General features: G+C 47.2%; 1 protein-coding gene across 5 annotated transcripts in view; it reads left to right on the top strand.

Annotated features, from left to right (window-relative positions):
* Iqsec2 (IQ motif and Sec7 domain ArfGEF 2) overlaps nt 1-14,154 on the top strand; it is an 82,365-nt gene that overhangs the window by 22,913 nt on the left and 45,298 nt on the right. Inside the window, exons 1-2 of one of the 5 annotated variants that reach the window (NM_001277386.2) lie at nt 11,843-11,923; nt 13,763-13,858. The exons of 2 other annotated variants lie outside the window; for them this stretch is intronic. In NM_001277386.2, coding sequence (NP_001264315.1) covers nt 11,898-11,923; nt 13,763-13,858 — 122 coding nt within the window. In that variant the 5' untranslated portion in view covers nt 11,843-11,897. Of the gene's footprint in view, nt 1-56; nt 11,924-13,762; nt 13,859-14,154 lie in introns of those variants that run through there. 2 more of the 5 variants (XM_039100078.2, XM_063280305.1) reach the window with 2 other exon arrangements.

Here is a 14,154-nt window from a genome sequence, read left to right on the forward strand (position 1 = left end):
GGGAGGGGGTGTTTTCTGGTTGTTACTTTGGGATCCATGGGTAGTGGTCAATGGCAGGGTTCATTCCCCCATTGGTATTAGAAGTGGGCGTGGAATGGAAGGGAGGATGGGGAGAATATGGCAGACTTAGAGATGATGGTGTTAAAGTCTGTCATTCAGTCCTTGCAGTCCTAGGGGACTTGAGAGCTTTGCTGCACACCTCAGGGCACATAAGACATCGGCTCTAGACCCAAGAATTTTTCTGTTTTCTTCTTCCAGGAGGGAAGGGAACAATGGATGCTAGGCTTGCCTGGTCTTATTTCCTCTTTCAAGTAATAGGACTTACATTGACTTTAGATGTGATACATTCTAGATATTAGAAACATATATGGTATGATGGGTGGTGGTGGCGCATACCTTTAATCTTAGCACTTGGGAGGCAGAGGCAGTTGGATCTGTGAGTTCAGGGCCAGCCTCATCTACAGAGTGAGTTCTAGGACAGTCGGGGCTACACAGAGAAACCCTGTCATGAAAAACCCAAAAGGAAGGAAGGAAGGAAGGAAGGAAGGAAGGAAGGAAGGAAGGAAGGAAGGAAGGAGGAAGGAAAGAAGGAAGGAAGATGGTGACAAGGAAGCAGTTTTGCATGCCCGGTTAAAAGTTTATGAGCTTTGGAAAGGTTTAAAGGTGATTTGTTGGCATTTGAGGAAGCAGAACTAAAGCTGGAGTAAGACCAGGACCCTTTGTGCATGCCTATGGACCTCTTCCGTCAGAAACCTTAGGAAGACAGACGTGTCAGAAATAGGGCTAATGTAGGGATGGTGAGGTGGTTTGGGGTGTGGTCTAGTCTTAGCATCTGGATTGGGAACTATAACTTTTGAGATAAGATGGGCCCAGGCAGTAGAGACATACAATGGGGACAGTCTGTGCTGTCTACGCTTGCTAGGCTTGCACTAGTATATATGACATCTTTGTGTTGGCTAGAAAACAGATCACTTAAGGAACTATCCTTCCTTCTGAATGGATCAATTGGAAAGATGTTCCCTTTCTTGTGAGCCTTGCTCACCAGGCTTTCTAGGTTGGTGAACAAAGCACAAATGGGATGTTAGCCCCTTTTCACTACCTCTCAGCTGTAAACCCTTGAGTAGGGACAGCTCATCCAACCATATGTAACAGCACAGTTCCTGTTGTGCCATGCACATTACTGAACATGAGCCTGGGTCAGAAGTTGTCTGTGTACAGACAGAATTTGTCCTAGCATCCTTTGCAGGAGGTCTGGGGCGAGCAAATTGGTGCCCAGGTCCAAGGGGGAGGATGGACACCTGCGGAGACCAGCATTAAATCAGTGGGAATGCGGTAGATATAGTCAGTCCTAATGTCTGGGCAAGAGGTCTGTGATGGCACATAATTAATCCTTGCGTGCGGCCAAGGAGCATGGCCAGGCACAGCTTGTTCTAGCACTTAGGATGGCACTTGTCTAAGAAAGGACACAGATCTCAATGTCCTTCCTGCGGGATTGGAGAAAGGCAACCTGGAATGACCTCAAGCCCAGGCCTCCCTTAAGCAACTCTGTTGATGTACCTGCTAACTTGTAGAGGAACCAGACTGAACACATCTCTAGTTGTCAACTCCTTCCAGCTGGGGAGCTCCTGGAATCTTTAGTTCATGGTATTTAAAAATGACCATAACCATGAGTCATGTGGTGAATAGATTGGGCCTTTATAACTTAACAGAACTTGTTGAGGATTTGCTTTATTTGATCCACCCAGTGACACTGTGGGTAGAGCCTGCACTGGCCTTAGCATCTTTGTTTTACAGTTGAGGAAACAAGCCAGGATTCAAACTCCAGTCAGCCTGGCACCAAGCCCAGATTCCTGCCTTGACTGTCACTGTGGGACTTCATAACAGCTTTGTAGATGATGATCATCCTCACCATCATCCAAATATTAGTAATCATAATAATTATCATTGATTCTTCATATACTAAGAACTGTAAATATAATCTTATTTAATGCTCACAGCAGCTGCATTAGTTGTGGATTATGATGTCTGATCTGCAGTCGAAGAAAAGGAGCCTAGTATGGAGGCACATGCCACTAATCCCAGCACTCGGGAGGCAGAGGCAGGTGGATCTCTGTGAGTTCGAGGCTGGCCTGGTCTACAGAACAAGTTCCAGGACAGCCATGGCCACATAGTGAAACTCTTGTCTCAAAAACAAAAGCAAACAAGGAAGGAGATCCCAAGAGGATCAGCACCTTAACCAGGGTTGGGGTGGCATTCTTCTGATGCATACACTGAAGTCTCTGGTTCTGAAGCTAGTGTTGATTTTACTCAGGTTTGCTTCCTGGTGTTGAATACTAGGTTCATATTCAAGGATGCTCTCACAGCTTTGAGGACTCAGGAGGCAGACCAAACTCGGGAAGGGCCTATAGCCATAGCACATATAAGGCAAGGTCTTGTGAAATAGCAGACCCTTTAATTTGGGACCACAGTTGGATGGGGCTCTCTGAGGATACATTTAGGCCCCATACATATGTTCTCAGGTTCACTACAGTTAGGGAGTGCTCATTGGGTAGACGGTATCTAAGCAGGCAGGGCTATCAGGACTGACTTTACATAAGGAGAGTCCGAGGATATAGAATCAGAATGACTAGGAAAGCAAGGGGTGTGTTTAAAGCCAGGGACCAGTCAGTTGGGCTAAAACAGACATGAGCAGGAAAGCACTTCTAAAGGTAAGAACCATGATTGGGTCAAGGATGTGTCCAGCCTTTTGACTTTAAGACATGATGTTGTCATGTACAAAGTTCACACAGGGGAACCTTGTAAACTGAAGTTTACAAAACAACGCAAAAAAAAATCTCAACTGGGGAGAAGGCTCATTTGGTGAGTGTGAGGACCTCTGGCTGATGCGCAGAAGCTAAGCATGATGGCATGATTTGGTGATCACAGTGCTTGGGAGAGAGATTCCTAGAGCTCACTGGCCAGCCATCCTAACAAACAATGAGAGACCCTGTCTTAAAATAGAGAAGAACAATTGAAGAAGTCTCCTGTTTTCAACCTCTGGCCTTCACACACACACACACACACACACACACACACACACACACACACACACACAAACACACACACACACGTCCTTGTGAACTCACATGCACATATACACACCTGCACGTGCACACACATACATACACACAGACAACCAATCTCATAATGTTTTTTAAGTAAGTTCATACTTTTGTGGTGGCATCATTTATAGCTCTCTTGGGGTGCAGGAGGCTTCCAACCTGCAAGTTACCCACACCTGAGTGGTGAGAAGCTAAGGAAAGTAGGCTCTGTGGCACAGAAAACGGGGAGAAACACTGGATCCAGGTTAAGGGCTCCATTTTAGGCTAGGTTGCTTTCCAGTTATTTGACTGGGCAAATTTGTTTGTCTCTTGTAAATCCCAAGTTTCTTCATCCGGTACACACCGGCATTCATGAGTGTGTACACTCATGGGTGCATGTGTGAATGGAGAAGAATTAGGTGGTGGGGAAAAAATGCAGGAAGTAGACAGGTAGACCTCAGCTAGTGTGAAAACTGAACAGCAAGGAGTGAGCATGGCAGGTAGACGGCAAATTACTCATGTTTGGGGCCCAGGCTTTAGGACCCCTCAGGATTCAGTGCAAGGATATAATTAAAGCTGAACAGCTGACAGTGGGGCAGGGGGCCAAGATGAATGTCTGGGTTTCCTGTAGATCCAACAGAATTTGTCAGACCTAAAGGCACCTTAAGCCAAAGCCCAGATTAAGACTGGCCATAGTTAAAGGTCACAAAGCTATCAGCATAGGCTGCTTCCCAGCTATCTGGTTTTTGCCATCACTTAAATACTCTGGTCCTTTGTTTCTCTTTTATAAAATGGTTCTGACTCCACTGAGTTGAGGGAAGTTGAAGTAACCCTATGCTCAACATCAAGTAGCAGGTCAACCAACTGCACTACAGCCTCCCTTAAACTAACTCGTAGCCATATGATATGAAGTCATGCTGCAAAATGTGAACAAGTGTAGAACTTAAAAGCAGGCTGGCAGGAGAAGCTAGACTGATCCCATCAGCAGAAGGTGAGGGAGTCCCAGATGTCCCAGAGGCAATCATGGCTGTAAGAGGTCAGGCTAGAACTCCATGACCCTGGGGACCAGGCTGAGGTTGCTAGGTATGCAATGATAAGAACAAGAGAAGGTGGCCTGTTGCTAGGGAAGGAGGGAGGGGTTAGGGAGCCACTGACACCCTCTGAGCCAGGGACATCCCCATGGCAACAGAAGCCACTGGTGTCTGGAGAAGTGGGAGGAGGAGCAATGGCTGGCTCTGTTCCCAGAGGAGGCCTCCCACTCCGGGCCTCAGTGTCCCTTATCTGTCCCACTGAAAATTTGGTTTAGGTATTTTGCAGATTCTTCCTTGTTTTGACCTCCTAGAATGACTAAGACCTTACAATCCTTTCTTGGCTTCCCCCATTCACATATCTGAGACACTATAACCAATCCCCAGAGCCACCCCAGTTATGTCCAGGCCTTCCCTCCCATATGCTTCCTGTTTAGCTCTGCCTGGCTACCCACCCTGCCCAACTCTCTGTTCCTACTGCTTCCTGTGCCTCCAGCCTTTTTCACTTACTGCCTGCAACATGCTCTCTGCCTGGGAGGGGGAAGCAATTCCCATCCTGTACAGTGTGGGAAGCCTGACCCCATCCACCTAGACTGCTTCCTCCATCCTAGGCTTCCCGGATGTCAAAGGTCTGACCCCACCCCACTCTATTTGTGATCACTGTTGCAATTTATTGAACTATTTCTAAGAGCTGGGCTTTCCACATGATACTTGGCAGGTACCTTTAATGGTGACATATTGTGATTCCCCACTTTACATAAGACTATCGGGTAAGCTCCTGGGGTTTGTCTGAGGCCCTTCTGGTACCCTATGGGGGATCCAGGTTTAGAACTTGTCTCTGTATCATTCCTTCTGTCCCTAGCCTGGGGTGCAGGTGTGAGTTTTCATCTTGGGCATTGGCAACCCTACCAAATGATGGCCGGGTACTTTATATGTAGTCTCTCATTTTGTCTTCACTATACTCTTAAAGGCTATATATTCGTGTTATTTTACAAACCAAAATTCTAAGGCTTAGAAAGCTAAGTTAATTTGCCCCACGGCAAAAATTAAGGTAGGAATCTAGATCATCAGATTTGTAATTACCACAGTGTTGTGAATTTAGCTTGATTGCTTTCCTGAAGCATGGAAAACATTCATTTCCTAAGTAGCAGACCTGGGTTGGACGATCTGTTTTGAAGTAATTGGGGGACCTCTGCATATAAGGAGCTCTTAGTCTAGGGTTGCTACAAAGATAAGTTAGTTTTAGAATGTGACAAGGTAGATGCCAATGTGTAAGAACAGGAGTCTGGAGGGGTTGATATGGCTTCTCATAACAAAAGGAAGGACCGAGGGGAGCTGGGTAATTTTCCCAAAGGAGGAACTTTTTCTGGAAGCTCCAGAGAGATGAGTTAGAGCAAATGGTTCCTCTTCTCCCCTTCCTCTCTGGGTTCTCCTGCCTCCTCTTGGCCCAGCCCCCGGAAGTGGGTGACCCCTAAGCTGGCTGAGTGCCTAGTTGGCACCAAAATAAACTTGCCTTCCCTCTCTTTCCCTCCCCTTGCCTCTGTCCCCTCTGTCCTGGCTTTAATTAGCAGCCCTAGGGATGAGTCACTTGGCAGCTGGGGAGGGAGGCTATGCAGAGCCCAGTTAAGCTTCGACTCTTGCCCTGAGTCTTACAGGCAGCACCACTGTGTTCATATGTGTGGGTGTGTATTACTGCATGTCAGAGAGGATCTGCATCATTGCTGCTGAGAAAAGTGCAGGGGAACATTGCATGCTGACTCCAGGCCATGCATGTCAGGGAGTCTGCACATAATCAACTCCGGTGGTTGCTGCATTTGTCTCTGTGTGTCACTGAATGTCTCTCTGTATGAACGTCTGGCTGTAGTGTGCAGCTGTGATAGCAAGTGTCAGGAAATGAGGGAGGGAGCTTTGGGGCTAACAAAGGCAAATGCCATAATAATTGCAGTCATTTCTCCTGATGTTTTCCCTTATACCAGCCCTGCACTTGTATTCCCAAATTTCACTTGCCTTAGTTAGGATACATCTTGTTGCAGGAAACAGAAGCTTAACCAAGCCAGCTCAAGAATAGAGAGGGGAGGGTTATCCTGAGCCTACGCCTCACAAAAGTAAGAACAGTAGATTAATGATAGCCATGCTTTTTCGCCACCAAAATCAAGACCAGAAGTCAAGGAACAAGATTGCTCTTTGACTCTGTGGATCTCTTGGGCCTGTCTTGTTTTTCTTCCTCATAGCCTGCTTGACCCTTCCCTGCCCTCCCCCGCTTCCGTCTAACTCTTCTCTGTGGCTTCCTCTGCTGCTGTGCACCCTAACATGGTCACAACCTAGAAGCTATGTGACTTAAGGTCCCTGCCATCTAACTGCAAAGATCCTTCCTGTTCAGCCTCTTGTAATACAAGACAGCAAGGTGGATTTCTGTTCCTTTGAAAATGGATGAGGGTACAGATAGATGGTAAAGTACTTAGAACCTGGTGTTTTTGTGCTGAGCAGGGTTTTTACGGGCGCAAAATTGAGATTAGGAGTTGGGTATTGTGGCACATGTCTTTGATCCCAGCACTTGGGTGGCAGAGGCAAGAGGATCTCTGAATCTGAAGCTAGCCAGGTCCTCAGGGTGAGGTTTAGGACAGCCAGGGCTACACAAAGAAACTCTGTCTCAGAAAACAAACAAAAATTTGAGATCAGATGTTAAGAATGTCCATTCACAGGGTTGGGGATTTAGCTCAGTGGTAGAGCGCTTGCCTAGCAAGCACAAGGCCCTGGGTTCGGTTCTCAGCTCTGGGGGGAAAAAAAAAGAAAGAAAAAGAGTGCCCGTTCATCAAGTTTTTGGTCCCTACTCATTTCCAGGTGACCTTTGTTCTCCGTTTCCACATTCCATGTTCTTATATCAAAACACACTATTATATCTAAAACTATTCTTCACTTTTTTTCTTGGTGTTTGTATTGAACCAAGAACCTCACATGCTAGGCATATGCTCTATTCCTGAGGTATCCTGCTTCTTTATTTTAAGTCCAAATATCTTTTAAACATTTTTTGAGATGGAATCCTACTATGTATGCATGGAACTCTTTATGTAGACACAGCTGGCCTTGTCTACATTGAGAGCATTCCTGAGTGCTGGAATAAGGGCATGTGCCACCATGCCAGCCCAAAATTGCCTTTCAAGAGCACAGTGCAAATGGCCATTGCTACCAGCTTGGGGCAGTTTTAGCCCCAGAACATTTGCATAATATTCCTGATGCTACAGCTGCTACCAAATTCATGGTCACTTTAGAGATTTTTCTGTTTTGTTGGTTCAGTGACTAAATTTATAGTTATTTGTAGTATATAATTACAGACACACATTATCAATATTACCAGCATGACGCTTGAGCTTACTTTTCCATTAATATAAACCCTGCAGTTTTTACATTAATTACAGAGGGAATTAATGACACCTTAGACAAGTTTTCACCTATTAGTAAAGGTAGGAACCAGCTGTGCCAGTAATGACTGGTCTCCAGATGTGAGGGCCACGCCCATAGCTCTGGACTTGACTCTGACCTAGCATTCTCTGGCTGAAACTAGAGTCTCCTTACCACCTCATCTGGGGCCTTCTGGTTCTGGTTCAGCAAGAGATGCTGATATTATTTTTAATAAATATGATCACTATTATTACTGTTAAGTCTAAGTGACAGAGATTATCCAAAGCCCGGGTAGAGTCTCTTTCAGCTCCTCTTCTTCCTTTGTTTTTATTGTTCCAAATATTAATTATTGCTTTGATTCCGAAAATATCTATTGAATTTCAGGTAGTGTTAGAGACTACTTGACACACATTATCTTTGGTCTTCATGACCATTCTGCCAAGTAGGGGTGATTTAAAGGTGGGGAAGCATAGAGGAGGTGAAGAGACTCTCCAAAGCATCAATGTATCCATCCATTCATGCATTTTGTCCTTCATTCAAGGATGACTTATGGAGTACCTACCAATACCAGATGATTCAATGTGGCAAATAAGGTGGCGCAGAGTATAGTGATGGGCCCTGTGCTGGACTCCACCGTCTGGCTAGGAAACAGAAAATGATCCACAATTGTAAGAGAAGTGTGATGTGGTGCATAAGCATCAAGGAAGTATGCCTAACCCAGTCTTAGAAGGTTCCCAGGCTGATGTCCAAACTGAGACTTGGAGGATGAGCAGATGTGATCTAAGGGAGGATGAAGTGGTATGAGATGACATGGACCGTGTTACAGGCTAGAATTGTGGGAGGCGTGGCTGGCACCTGGCTTTGTGAGGAACTAAAGCTTCATCTGCAGTGGGAGTGGATTGTTAAGAGAATCTGGAAATTAGAAGAGTATACGTTAGGAGGCTGGAACTGGAGCCCTGGTCAGTTGTACCCATTACTAGGGAGCTATAGGGCTCAGTAGAGGTGTTTCCATGCTTCCTGGGCTCCTGGAAATGTGTACTGGGCCAGGCCACCTCCTAGGTGGGTCTGTACGGCATCCTTGCTATATTATAGTGGCTTTAGTGCCCTCTAGTGTCCATTGGTTGTAGTACATCATTTCCCACCAACATATGTAACCAACTGGACCTGTACTAGATTGGGATTAGTAGAGACACCTGCTCTTACAGTTTTCCAAATTAAGTAGATGAAACTGTGAACAGTGTTGAGAGAAGGTGACTGAAACACGATCAGGGTGGAAGGGCACTAGGGAGGTGATACACCCTGCCTAGGTGGGATGAGGGCAGGTTCCCAGAAGACACAGCTTCTAGCTGACTTTTGAAGACTATTCAGGGGGAGAGGTGGCTCTGGGGGCCCAGAGGGAGAGCACGAGTTAAGGTGAAGCATGGAGCAGCTGTGTATGCCTGGAATTAGAAGAAACTCTCTCTGGGTGAAGTGCAGGTTGTGGGGAAATATGGTACATTTCTGTAACCATAATACTGATAAGATGCAGGCAGGAGGAGCTCAAGTGTAAGGCCAGCCTGGGCTTTGAGGCAAAATCCTATCTCAAAAAAAAAAAAAACTAATGGAGGGAAGATGAAGATTAGCTGGAGGTGGGAGATGGGAGCTACGTCACCTAAGGATCTATGATACCTGCTACTAGCTTATTTACTGGGGATTTAAAGCATGGAACCATGCTCAAAGCTTCTTTACCCTTTGGAATCATACATCCTTCTTAGCATCTGATGAAATCTAGAGAATATATTTCTCTGAGAATACTTTCCATACAACTCCCTCCCATGCCTACCAACGAACCACAGACTTCCAAACTAACCATACTATATATAAGTAAGGAAAGCCTATCTCGGCCTCCAAAGATTTGCAATATTGAACCCCTTCTGCACCTCCAGCCAGCCTCATGCATGTCTCTGTAGTTTCCCCTCAGCCACATTGGCCTTTTTCAAGTTCCTGGAAGTGGCACCTCAGGCCTTTTCTTCTACATAGAATTCTTTCTCCTTCCTATCTCCATGTGAACATAGTGTCTGTCTTCTCTCACACATAAGCTTCCTGAAGACAGGACATTATCTACCTTTAGTACCCAGCACTGTGCCTAGTCCACAGTATCTGCCAGAAAAAAGGACTCACTAGTACCCTGTGGCTGGGAAAAACTCCTCACTCTGAATTCATTCAGTTCCTTGTGATTCATTATATAAGTTTATGTAACATGCTTAGATATGCCTGAATCACACAAAGGCAGTTCATTAACAGGTATTTTCCTAGAATTCTTCCCTATCCCTGAAGCAAATGGGCTTCTCAAAAGTCCCTCTCTGTCCACTGGGAGAAGGGTCAGATTGATTCTCTTGCTTAAGTGAGACTCTTCCATTATCATGAGCATACTTGAGCCTATGGAATCTTGACAAGAGCCTACAAGGTAAGCCAGTTGTGGTGGCACATGCCTATATTTCCAGCACTCAGCAAGGTGAAACAGGAGCATTGCTGTGAGTCTGAGGTCAGTCTGGGTTACATAACAACTAGCAGGCCAGCCCAAGGTTTTGTAGCAAGACCCCGTCTCAAAAATTGACAAAATGAAAAGAACAGCACTCTGAGGTAACCAAGCATGGTGGGGTAGCACATACCTGCAGTCTCAGGACTTGAGAGGCTGAAGCAGAAGGATTATGAATTTGAGGCAAGCCTGGGCTACAGAGCAAGACTCTTTGAAACAAACCCAGTCGAATTTTGGAGTAGGGAATTGTCAGTCCTCTTCTATAGGTAACCAGAGTCTCGGGGATAAACCCAGACAAATGATTACATTAAACCTACTAGGCTCCACAGTGCAGGTTTTAGACTTCTCAGAGAGTAAGAGGCTTGCCCAAAGTTGTATATCAGCAGCCTTACAGTCAGGACTACAATTTCTGTCCTCAGCTGCTGCCGGGCTAAGACGAAGGTCTGGGCCAGAGGCGAAGCAGCTGCAGGATCTGAGAGAGTTGAGGATGAGGTAACTGAGCATGGTAGGTAACCTGCAATCTCAGGACTTGAGAGGCTGAAGCAGGAGAATGATGAATTGGAGGCAAGCCTGAGCTACAGAGCAAGACTCTTTAAAGCAAACCCAACCAAACCTCTGGAGTAGGGGATTGTCATTGCTTTTCTATAGGTAACCAAAGGAGTGATCTACAGAATAGAGGAGACCGCAGGGGTCCCACAGATGCCAGGCTGGTAGTGGTTTGGAGGACCTCTCTCTTCCTAGCTGCTTTGGCTTTCTTCAGATGAGCTAGTTGTCCTGGTAGGGAGACAGGAAGCCTGGCCTGTGGCCTGTCATCTCCTATTTCTTCTGGATCACTAACCACCCTGGCCCTTCCCAGGAGCCTTCTGCTCAGAACAGCCAGGAGCCTGGGCTCTGGGGCCATGAAAGGCTGAAATGCTCAGAGCTGAACCCATGTTCCTTTGAAAGGAATGTTCCCATCCTTCAGACCCTCAAAATTCTGTTTTCTCTGATACTGCCCTTACAGACAGTAGAGACTGCCATGTGGGTGGACAGAGTGCCCTGATACATCAACATTGCCGAGAGTCTTTTGCTCTTATCCAGACTTCAGTTGTCGAACCTATAGAATCAGGATGGACAGTCTTCCTGGACGAACAACCTCTTGATTGTAAATGGCATGTGCTTTTTCAGTTGTTTTGTTTTTGCCAGTGTAGAAAATAGCAGAGAAGCAAATGAGAGCTTATTATAATCATAAAGAATAGTGTTCCTGGCCTCGCCCTCATATCAGAAAACTGATCTGGATTTTCCTTGATGTGGACTGCTCTAGTCTATATATTTCTGTAAATGTGATGAAATGATGCTTGTGAAAAGCTTCTGCTAAAAGATTTCTGTGTATACAAAATAGTAATAAGGCTGAGGGTGCAGATTTCAGATTTTGGAATAGCCAAATTAAACCCTAATCTTGGGGTTCTGCTACTACTACTACTACTACTACTACTACTACTACTACTACTACTACTACTAAACTTTTGTATCTCAATTGTCTGTAGAGGGTATTCAAATAGGCCTTGTGACACAGGCTTTTCAGGATGAGACAAGTTGTTTGTGGAGATTGCAGAGGAGACGCACATGGTGGGGGAAACAGCCCCAAGTTTGGCCGTGAGGAAGAAGAGAGCTCGCTAAACTGCTTCCTCTTCTTAGGAATTCCCAGCCCTTGGAGAGCAAGGAAGGAGCAAAGTTTCCAATTGCAGCCTGGCCTGCAGCCCAACTGGCCTGGCCCCTCCTCCTTGGCTCCTCCTTCTAGGGAAGGGCTGAAAAAGAAGGGGTGGGAATAGTGACCCGGCAGCACTGGCAGGGGGTAGGGAGGGGGACTGCCCCTGGGACAGGTCCAGACTCATGGAACCCCCCTGGAAGAGCAGCAGGTAGGAACCTGAGCCACTTAGCCTGATCCCCTTCTTCCTGCTCACACCTAGACCCACTGCCTGGGCTGCTGATTCAGCTGCCTTCTAGCTTCCTGGTTTCTGGCTCCCTTTTTGTACACTTGAAGGCCTTTGGTTTAGGAGAGGGAGCCGACTTGAGTGGGTGAGTTGGTGGGCAACTGAAAGCCAGCTTGGTAAGGACTTAGGAGCCCAAAGCAGCACAGTCCGTGGTCTAAGAGAGGTGACCTTCCTGACTGCCCTGGCGTTATCGTAGCACACCACCGGCAGCCAGCATGCTCTAGCCACTGACATTCTGATGCCAGCATTCCAGCAGCCTGAGGGTGCCTGAGGCTCAGATGCAGTGAGACATTGAATCTAGGACCAGTAGTGACTGACACATAGAAGGTACTGGAGAAACAGCCACTCTGACAACAGTAGCTATTTGGAGTTTCGGGTATGGATTCTCGTGTTCAAAGTTTCTCTGTAAAAATTTGGGTATCTTCTGACTTGTAATGCGTTAGAGAGTGGTCAGCCGGCCTGAACGATAGCCCCGTTTCTGACTTTTGCTCGTACTCTTGAATGGCCAATACTGACCATCTCCCTTTAGGGGCCTATGGAGACGGGCTGGCTGACCTGGAGGTGCAGGTTCCACTTTCAGCTCATCCTGACTGTGGCCACCTGCGTTGGATAGGGCAGGGAGAAGGCCTTTAGCCCCCCTACTTACTGTCCCTCCTCTTCCCTCTTTCCATTTTCTGGACTTTAATCACATCAAGCAGGTGCCCGAGGGGCCTTTAGACTGTGCACTAGGGGTGGGGGCGGGGTGCAGCAGAGGGGTGGAGTGTGGGCCCAGCCTTGGGATGTGTGGGGGACAGTAGTGGCCTTGGAAGCAAAAGATTCCTCCTTGGAACCACCCTGTCCTCTACCTCGCCTGCCCTTCCACCTCTAGCTCTGAGTCCTATCCTGTCACCAAGACCACTGTCAGTCTTCTCTGCCCTCAGCCCCCTCTGCTCTGATATTCTCTGGCTCTCCCTGTCTTCTCTCTGTGTCTTTTGTCTAGCCCTTTCTCTGTCTCCCTCTTCCTCTTTCTCCTCCTCTGTCTCTTTCGGTTTCTCTCTGTCTTTTCCTCTGCTCCTTCAGTGCCCCACCCCACCCTAACCTACCCCAGACCCCTCTTCCCTCCTCTTCTCCCTTCATATGAGGGGTTTTTCTCTAAGGGGAACCCTTGCATCCACCCACACATCTTTTCCTTCTCTTTCATCCCCTTTCTGCTTTCCTTCCTACCTTCCCCTGTGGTGTCTGGTGTGAGGAGGGCTCCTTTTTCCCTTCCCTGCTGTGGTGTCCCAGCGTCTCTCAGTGACCCAGGTCCCCATGGAGTCACCTGGAACACAGGAGGCCCAAGCCTGGCTCTCGTCTCTACTGCCCCCTGTTGTCATTGTGTTCTGTTTGTGGTTGAGTGCTGTCCTCTCTTTCTTGACTTTGTGGTTTTTTCTTTTTCCTTCCTTCCTTCCTTCCCTCCTTCCTTCCCTTTCTCCTTCCCTCTCTTCTTTCCTCCTTTCCCCTTCCCTCACTCCTTTTCGCCTTCCCTTCCTTTCCTCTTCCTCCCTCCTCCCTTTACTCTTCCCTCTCACACTCCTTTCCTGTCTTCCCCCTCCCATCATATCTTCCTTCCTTTCCTTCCTCCCATCCCGCCTCCCTTTCTTCTCCGCTGCCTCTCCTGTGAGCCTTCCCTTTCCCCATCCCGCACCCACTCTTACCCTCTTGTCCCCACTGCCCACCCTGCCTCTCCCCTCCTTCCCTGTCTCTTTCTCTGTCTCTCTTTCCCTGTCTCTTGCTGTCTCTCAGGTCCACAGCGTCTCATACTCTACACCAGTATTGCTGTCCTACTCAGGTCCTTGACTCCATGAAGCTTACCCCCTCAGGCAGGCTGGCAGAGAGCAGGTAAGAGCTAGACCTATCCTCCCCTAGTCCTTTCCCCCTTCCAAACCAATATGCACCATCATTGCCAGACACCCCCCAACCCCTGTCCTGTGTCCCCTAGTCCCCCGTGTGACTGTGGAGTGCTTTTCTGAATGTGTTTCTGGAGACTAAAGATAACCTTCAGAATCTGTTTGTACTTTTTTTTAAAGAAATCCATTCTTAGAGGCCTGCCTCCAAAGCTGGGAGTGGTTGGTCTTGGAATATGTGGCATCTAAAGGATGTTCTGAAGTATGAATAGGAGACTGCCATTTGGGGAC

The sequence above is a fragment of the Rattus norvegicus genome, chromosome X, assembly GCF_036323735.1.
Source record: "Rattus norvegicus strain BN/NHsdMcwi chromosome X, GRCr8, whole genome shotgun sequence".
Lineage (NCBI taxonomy): Eukaryota > Metazoa > Chordata > Mammalia > Rodentia > Muridae > Rattus > Rattus norvegicus.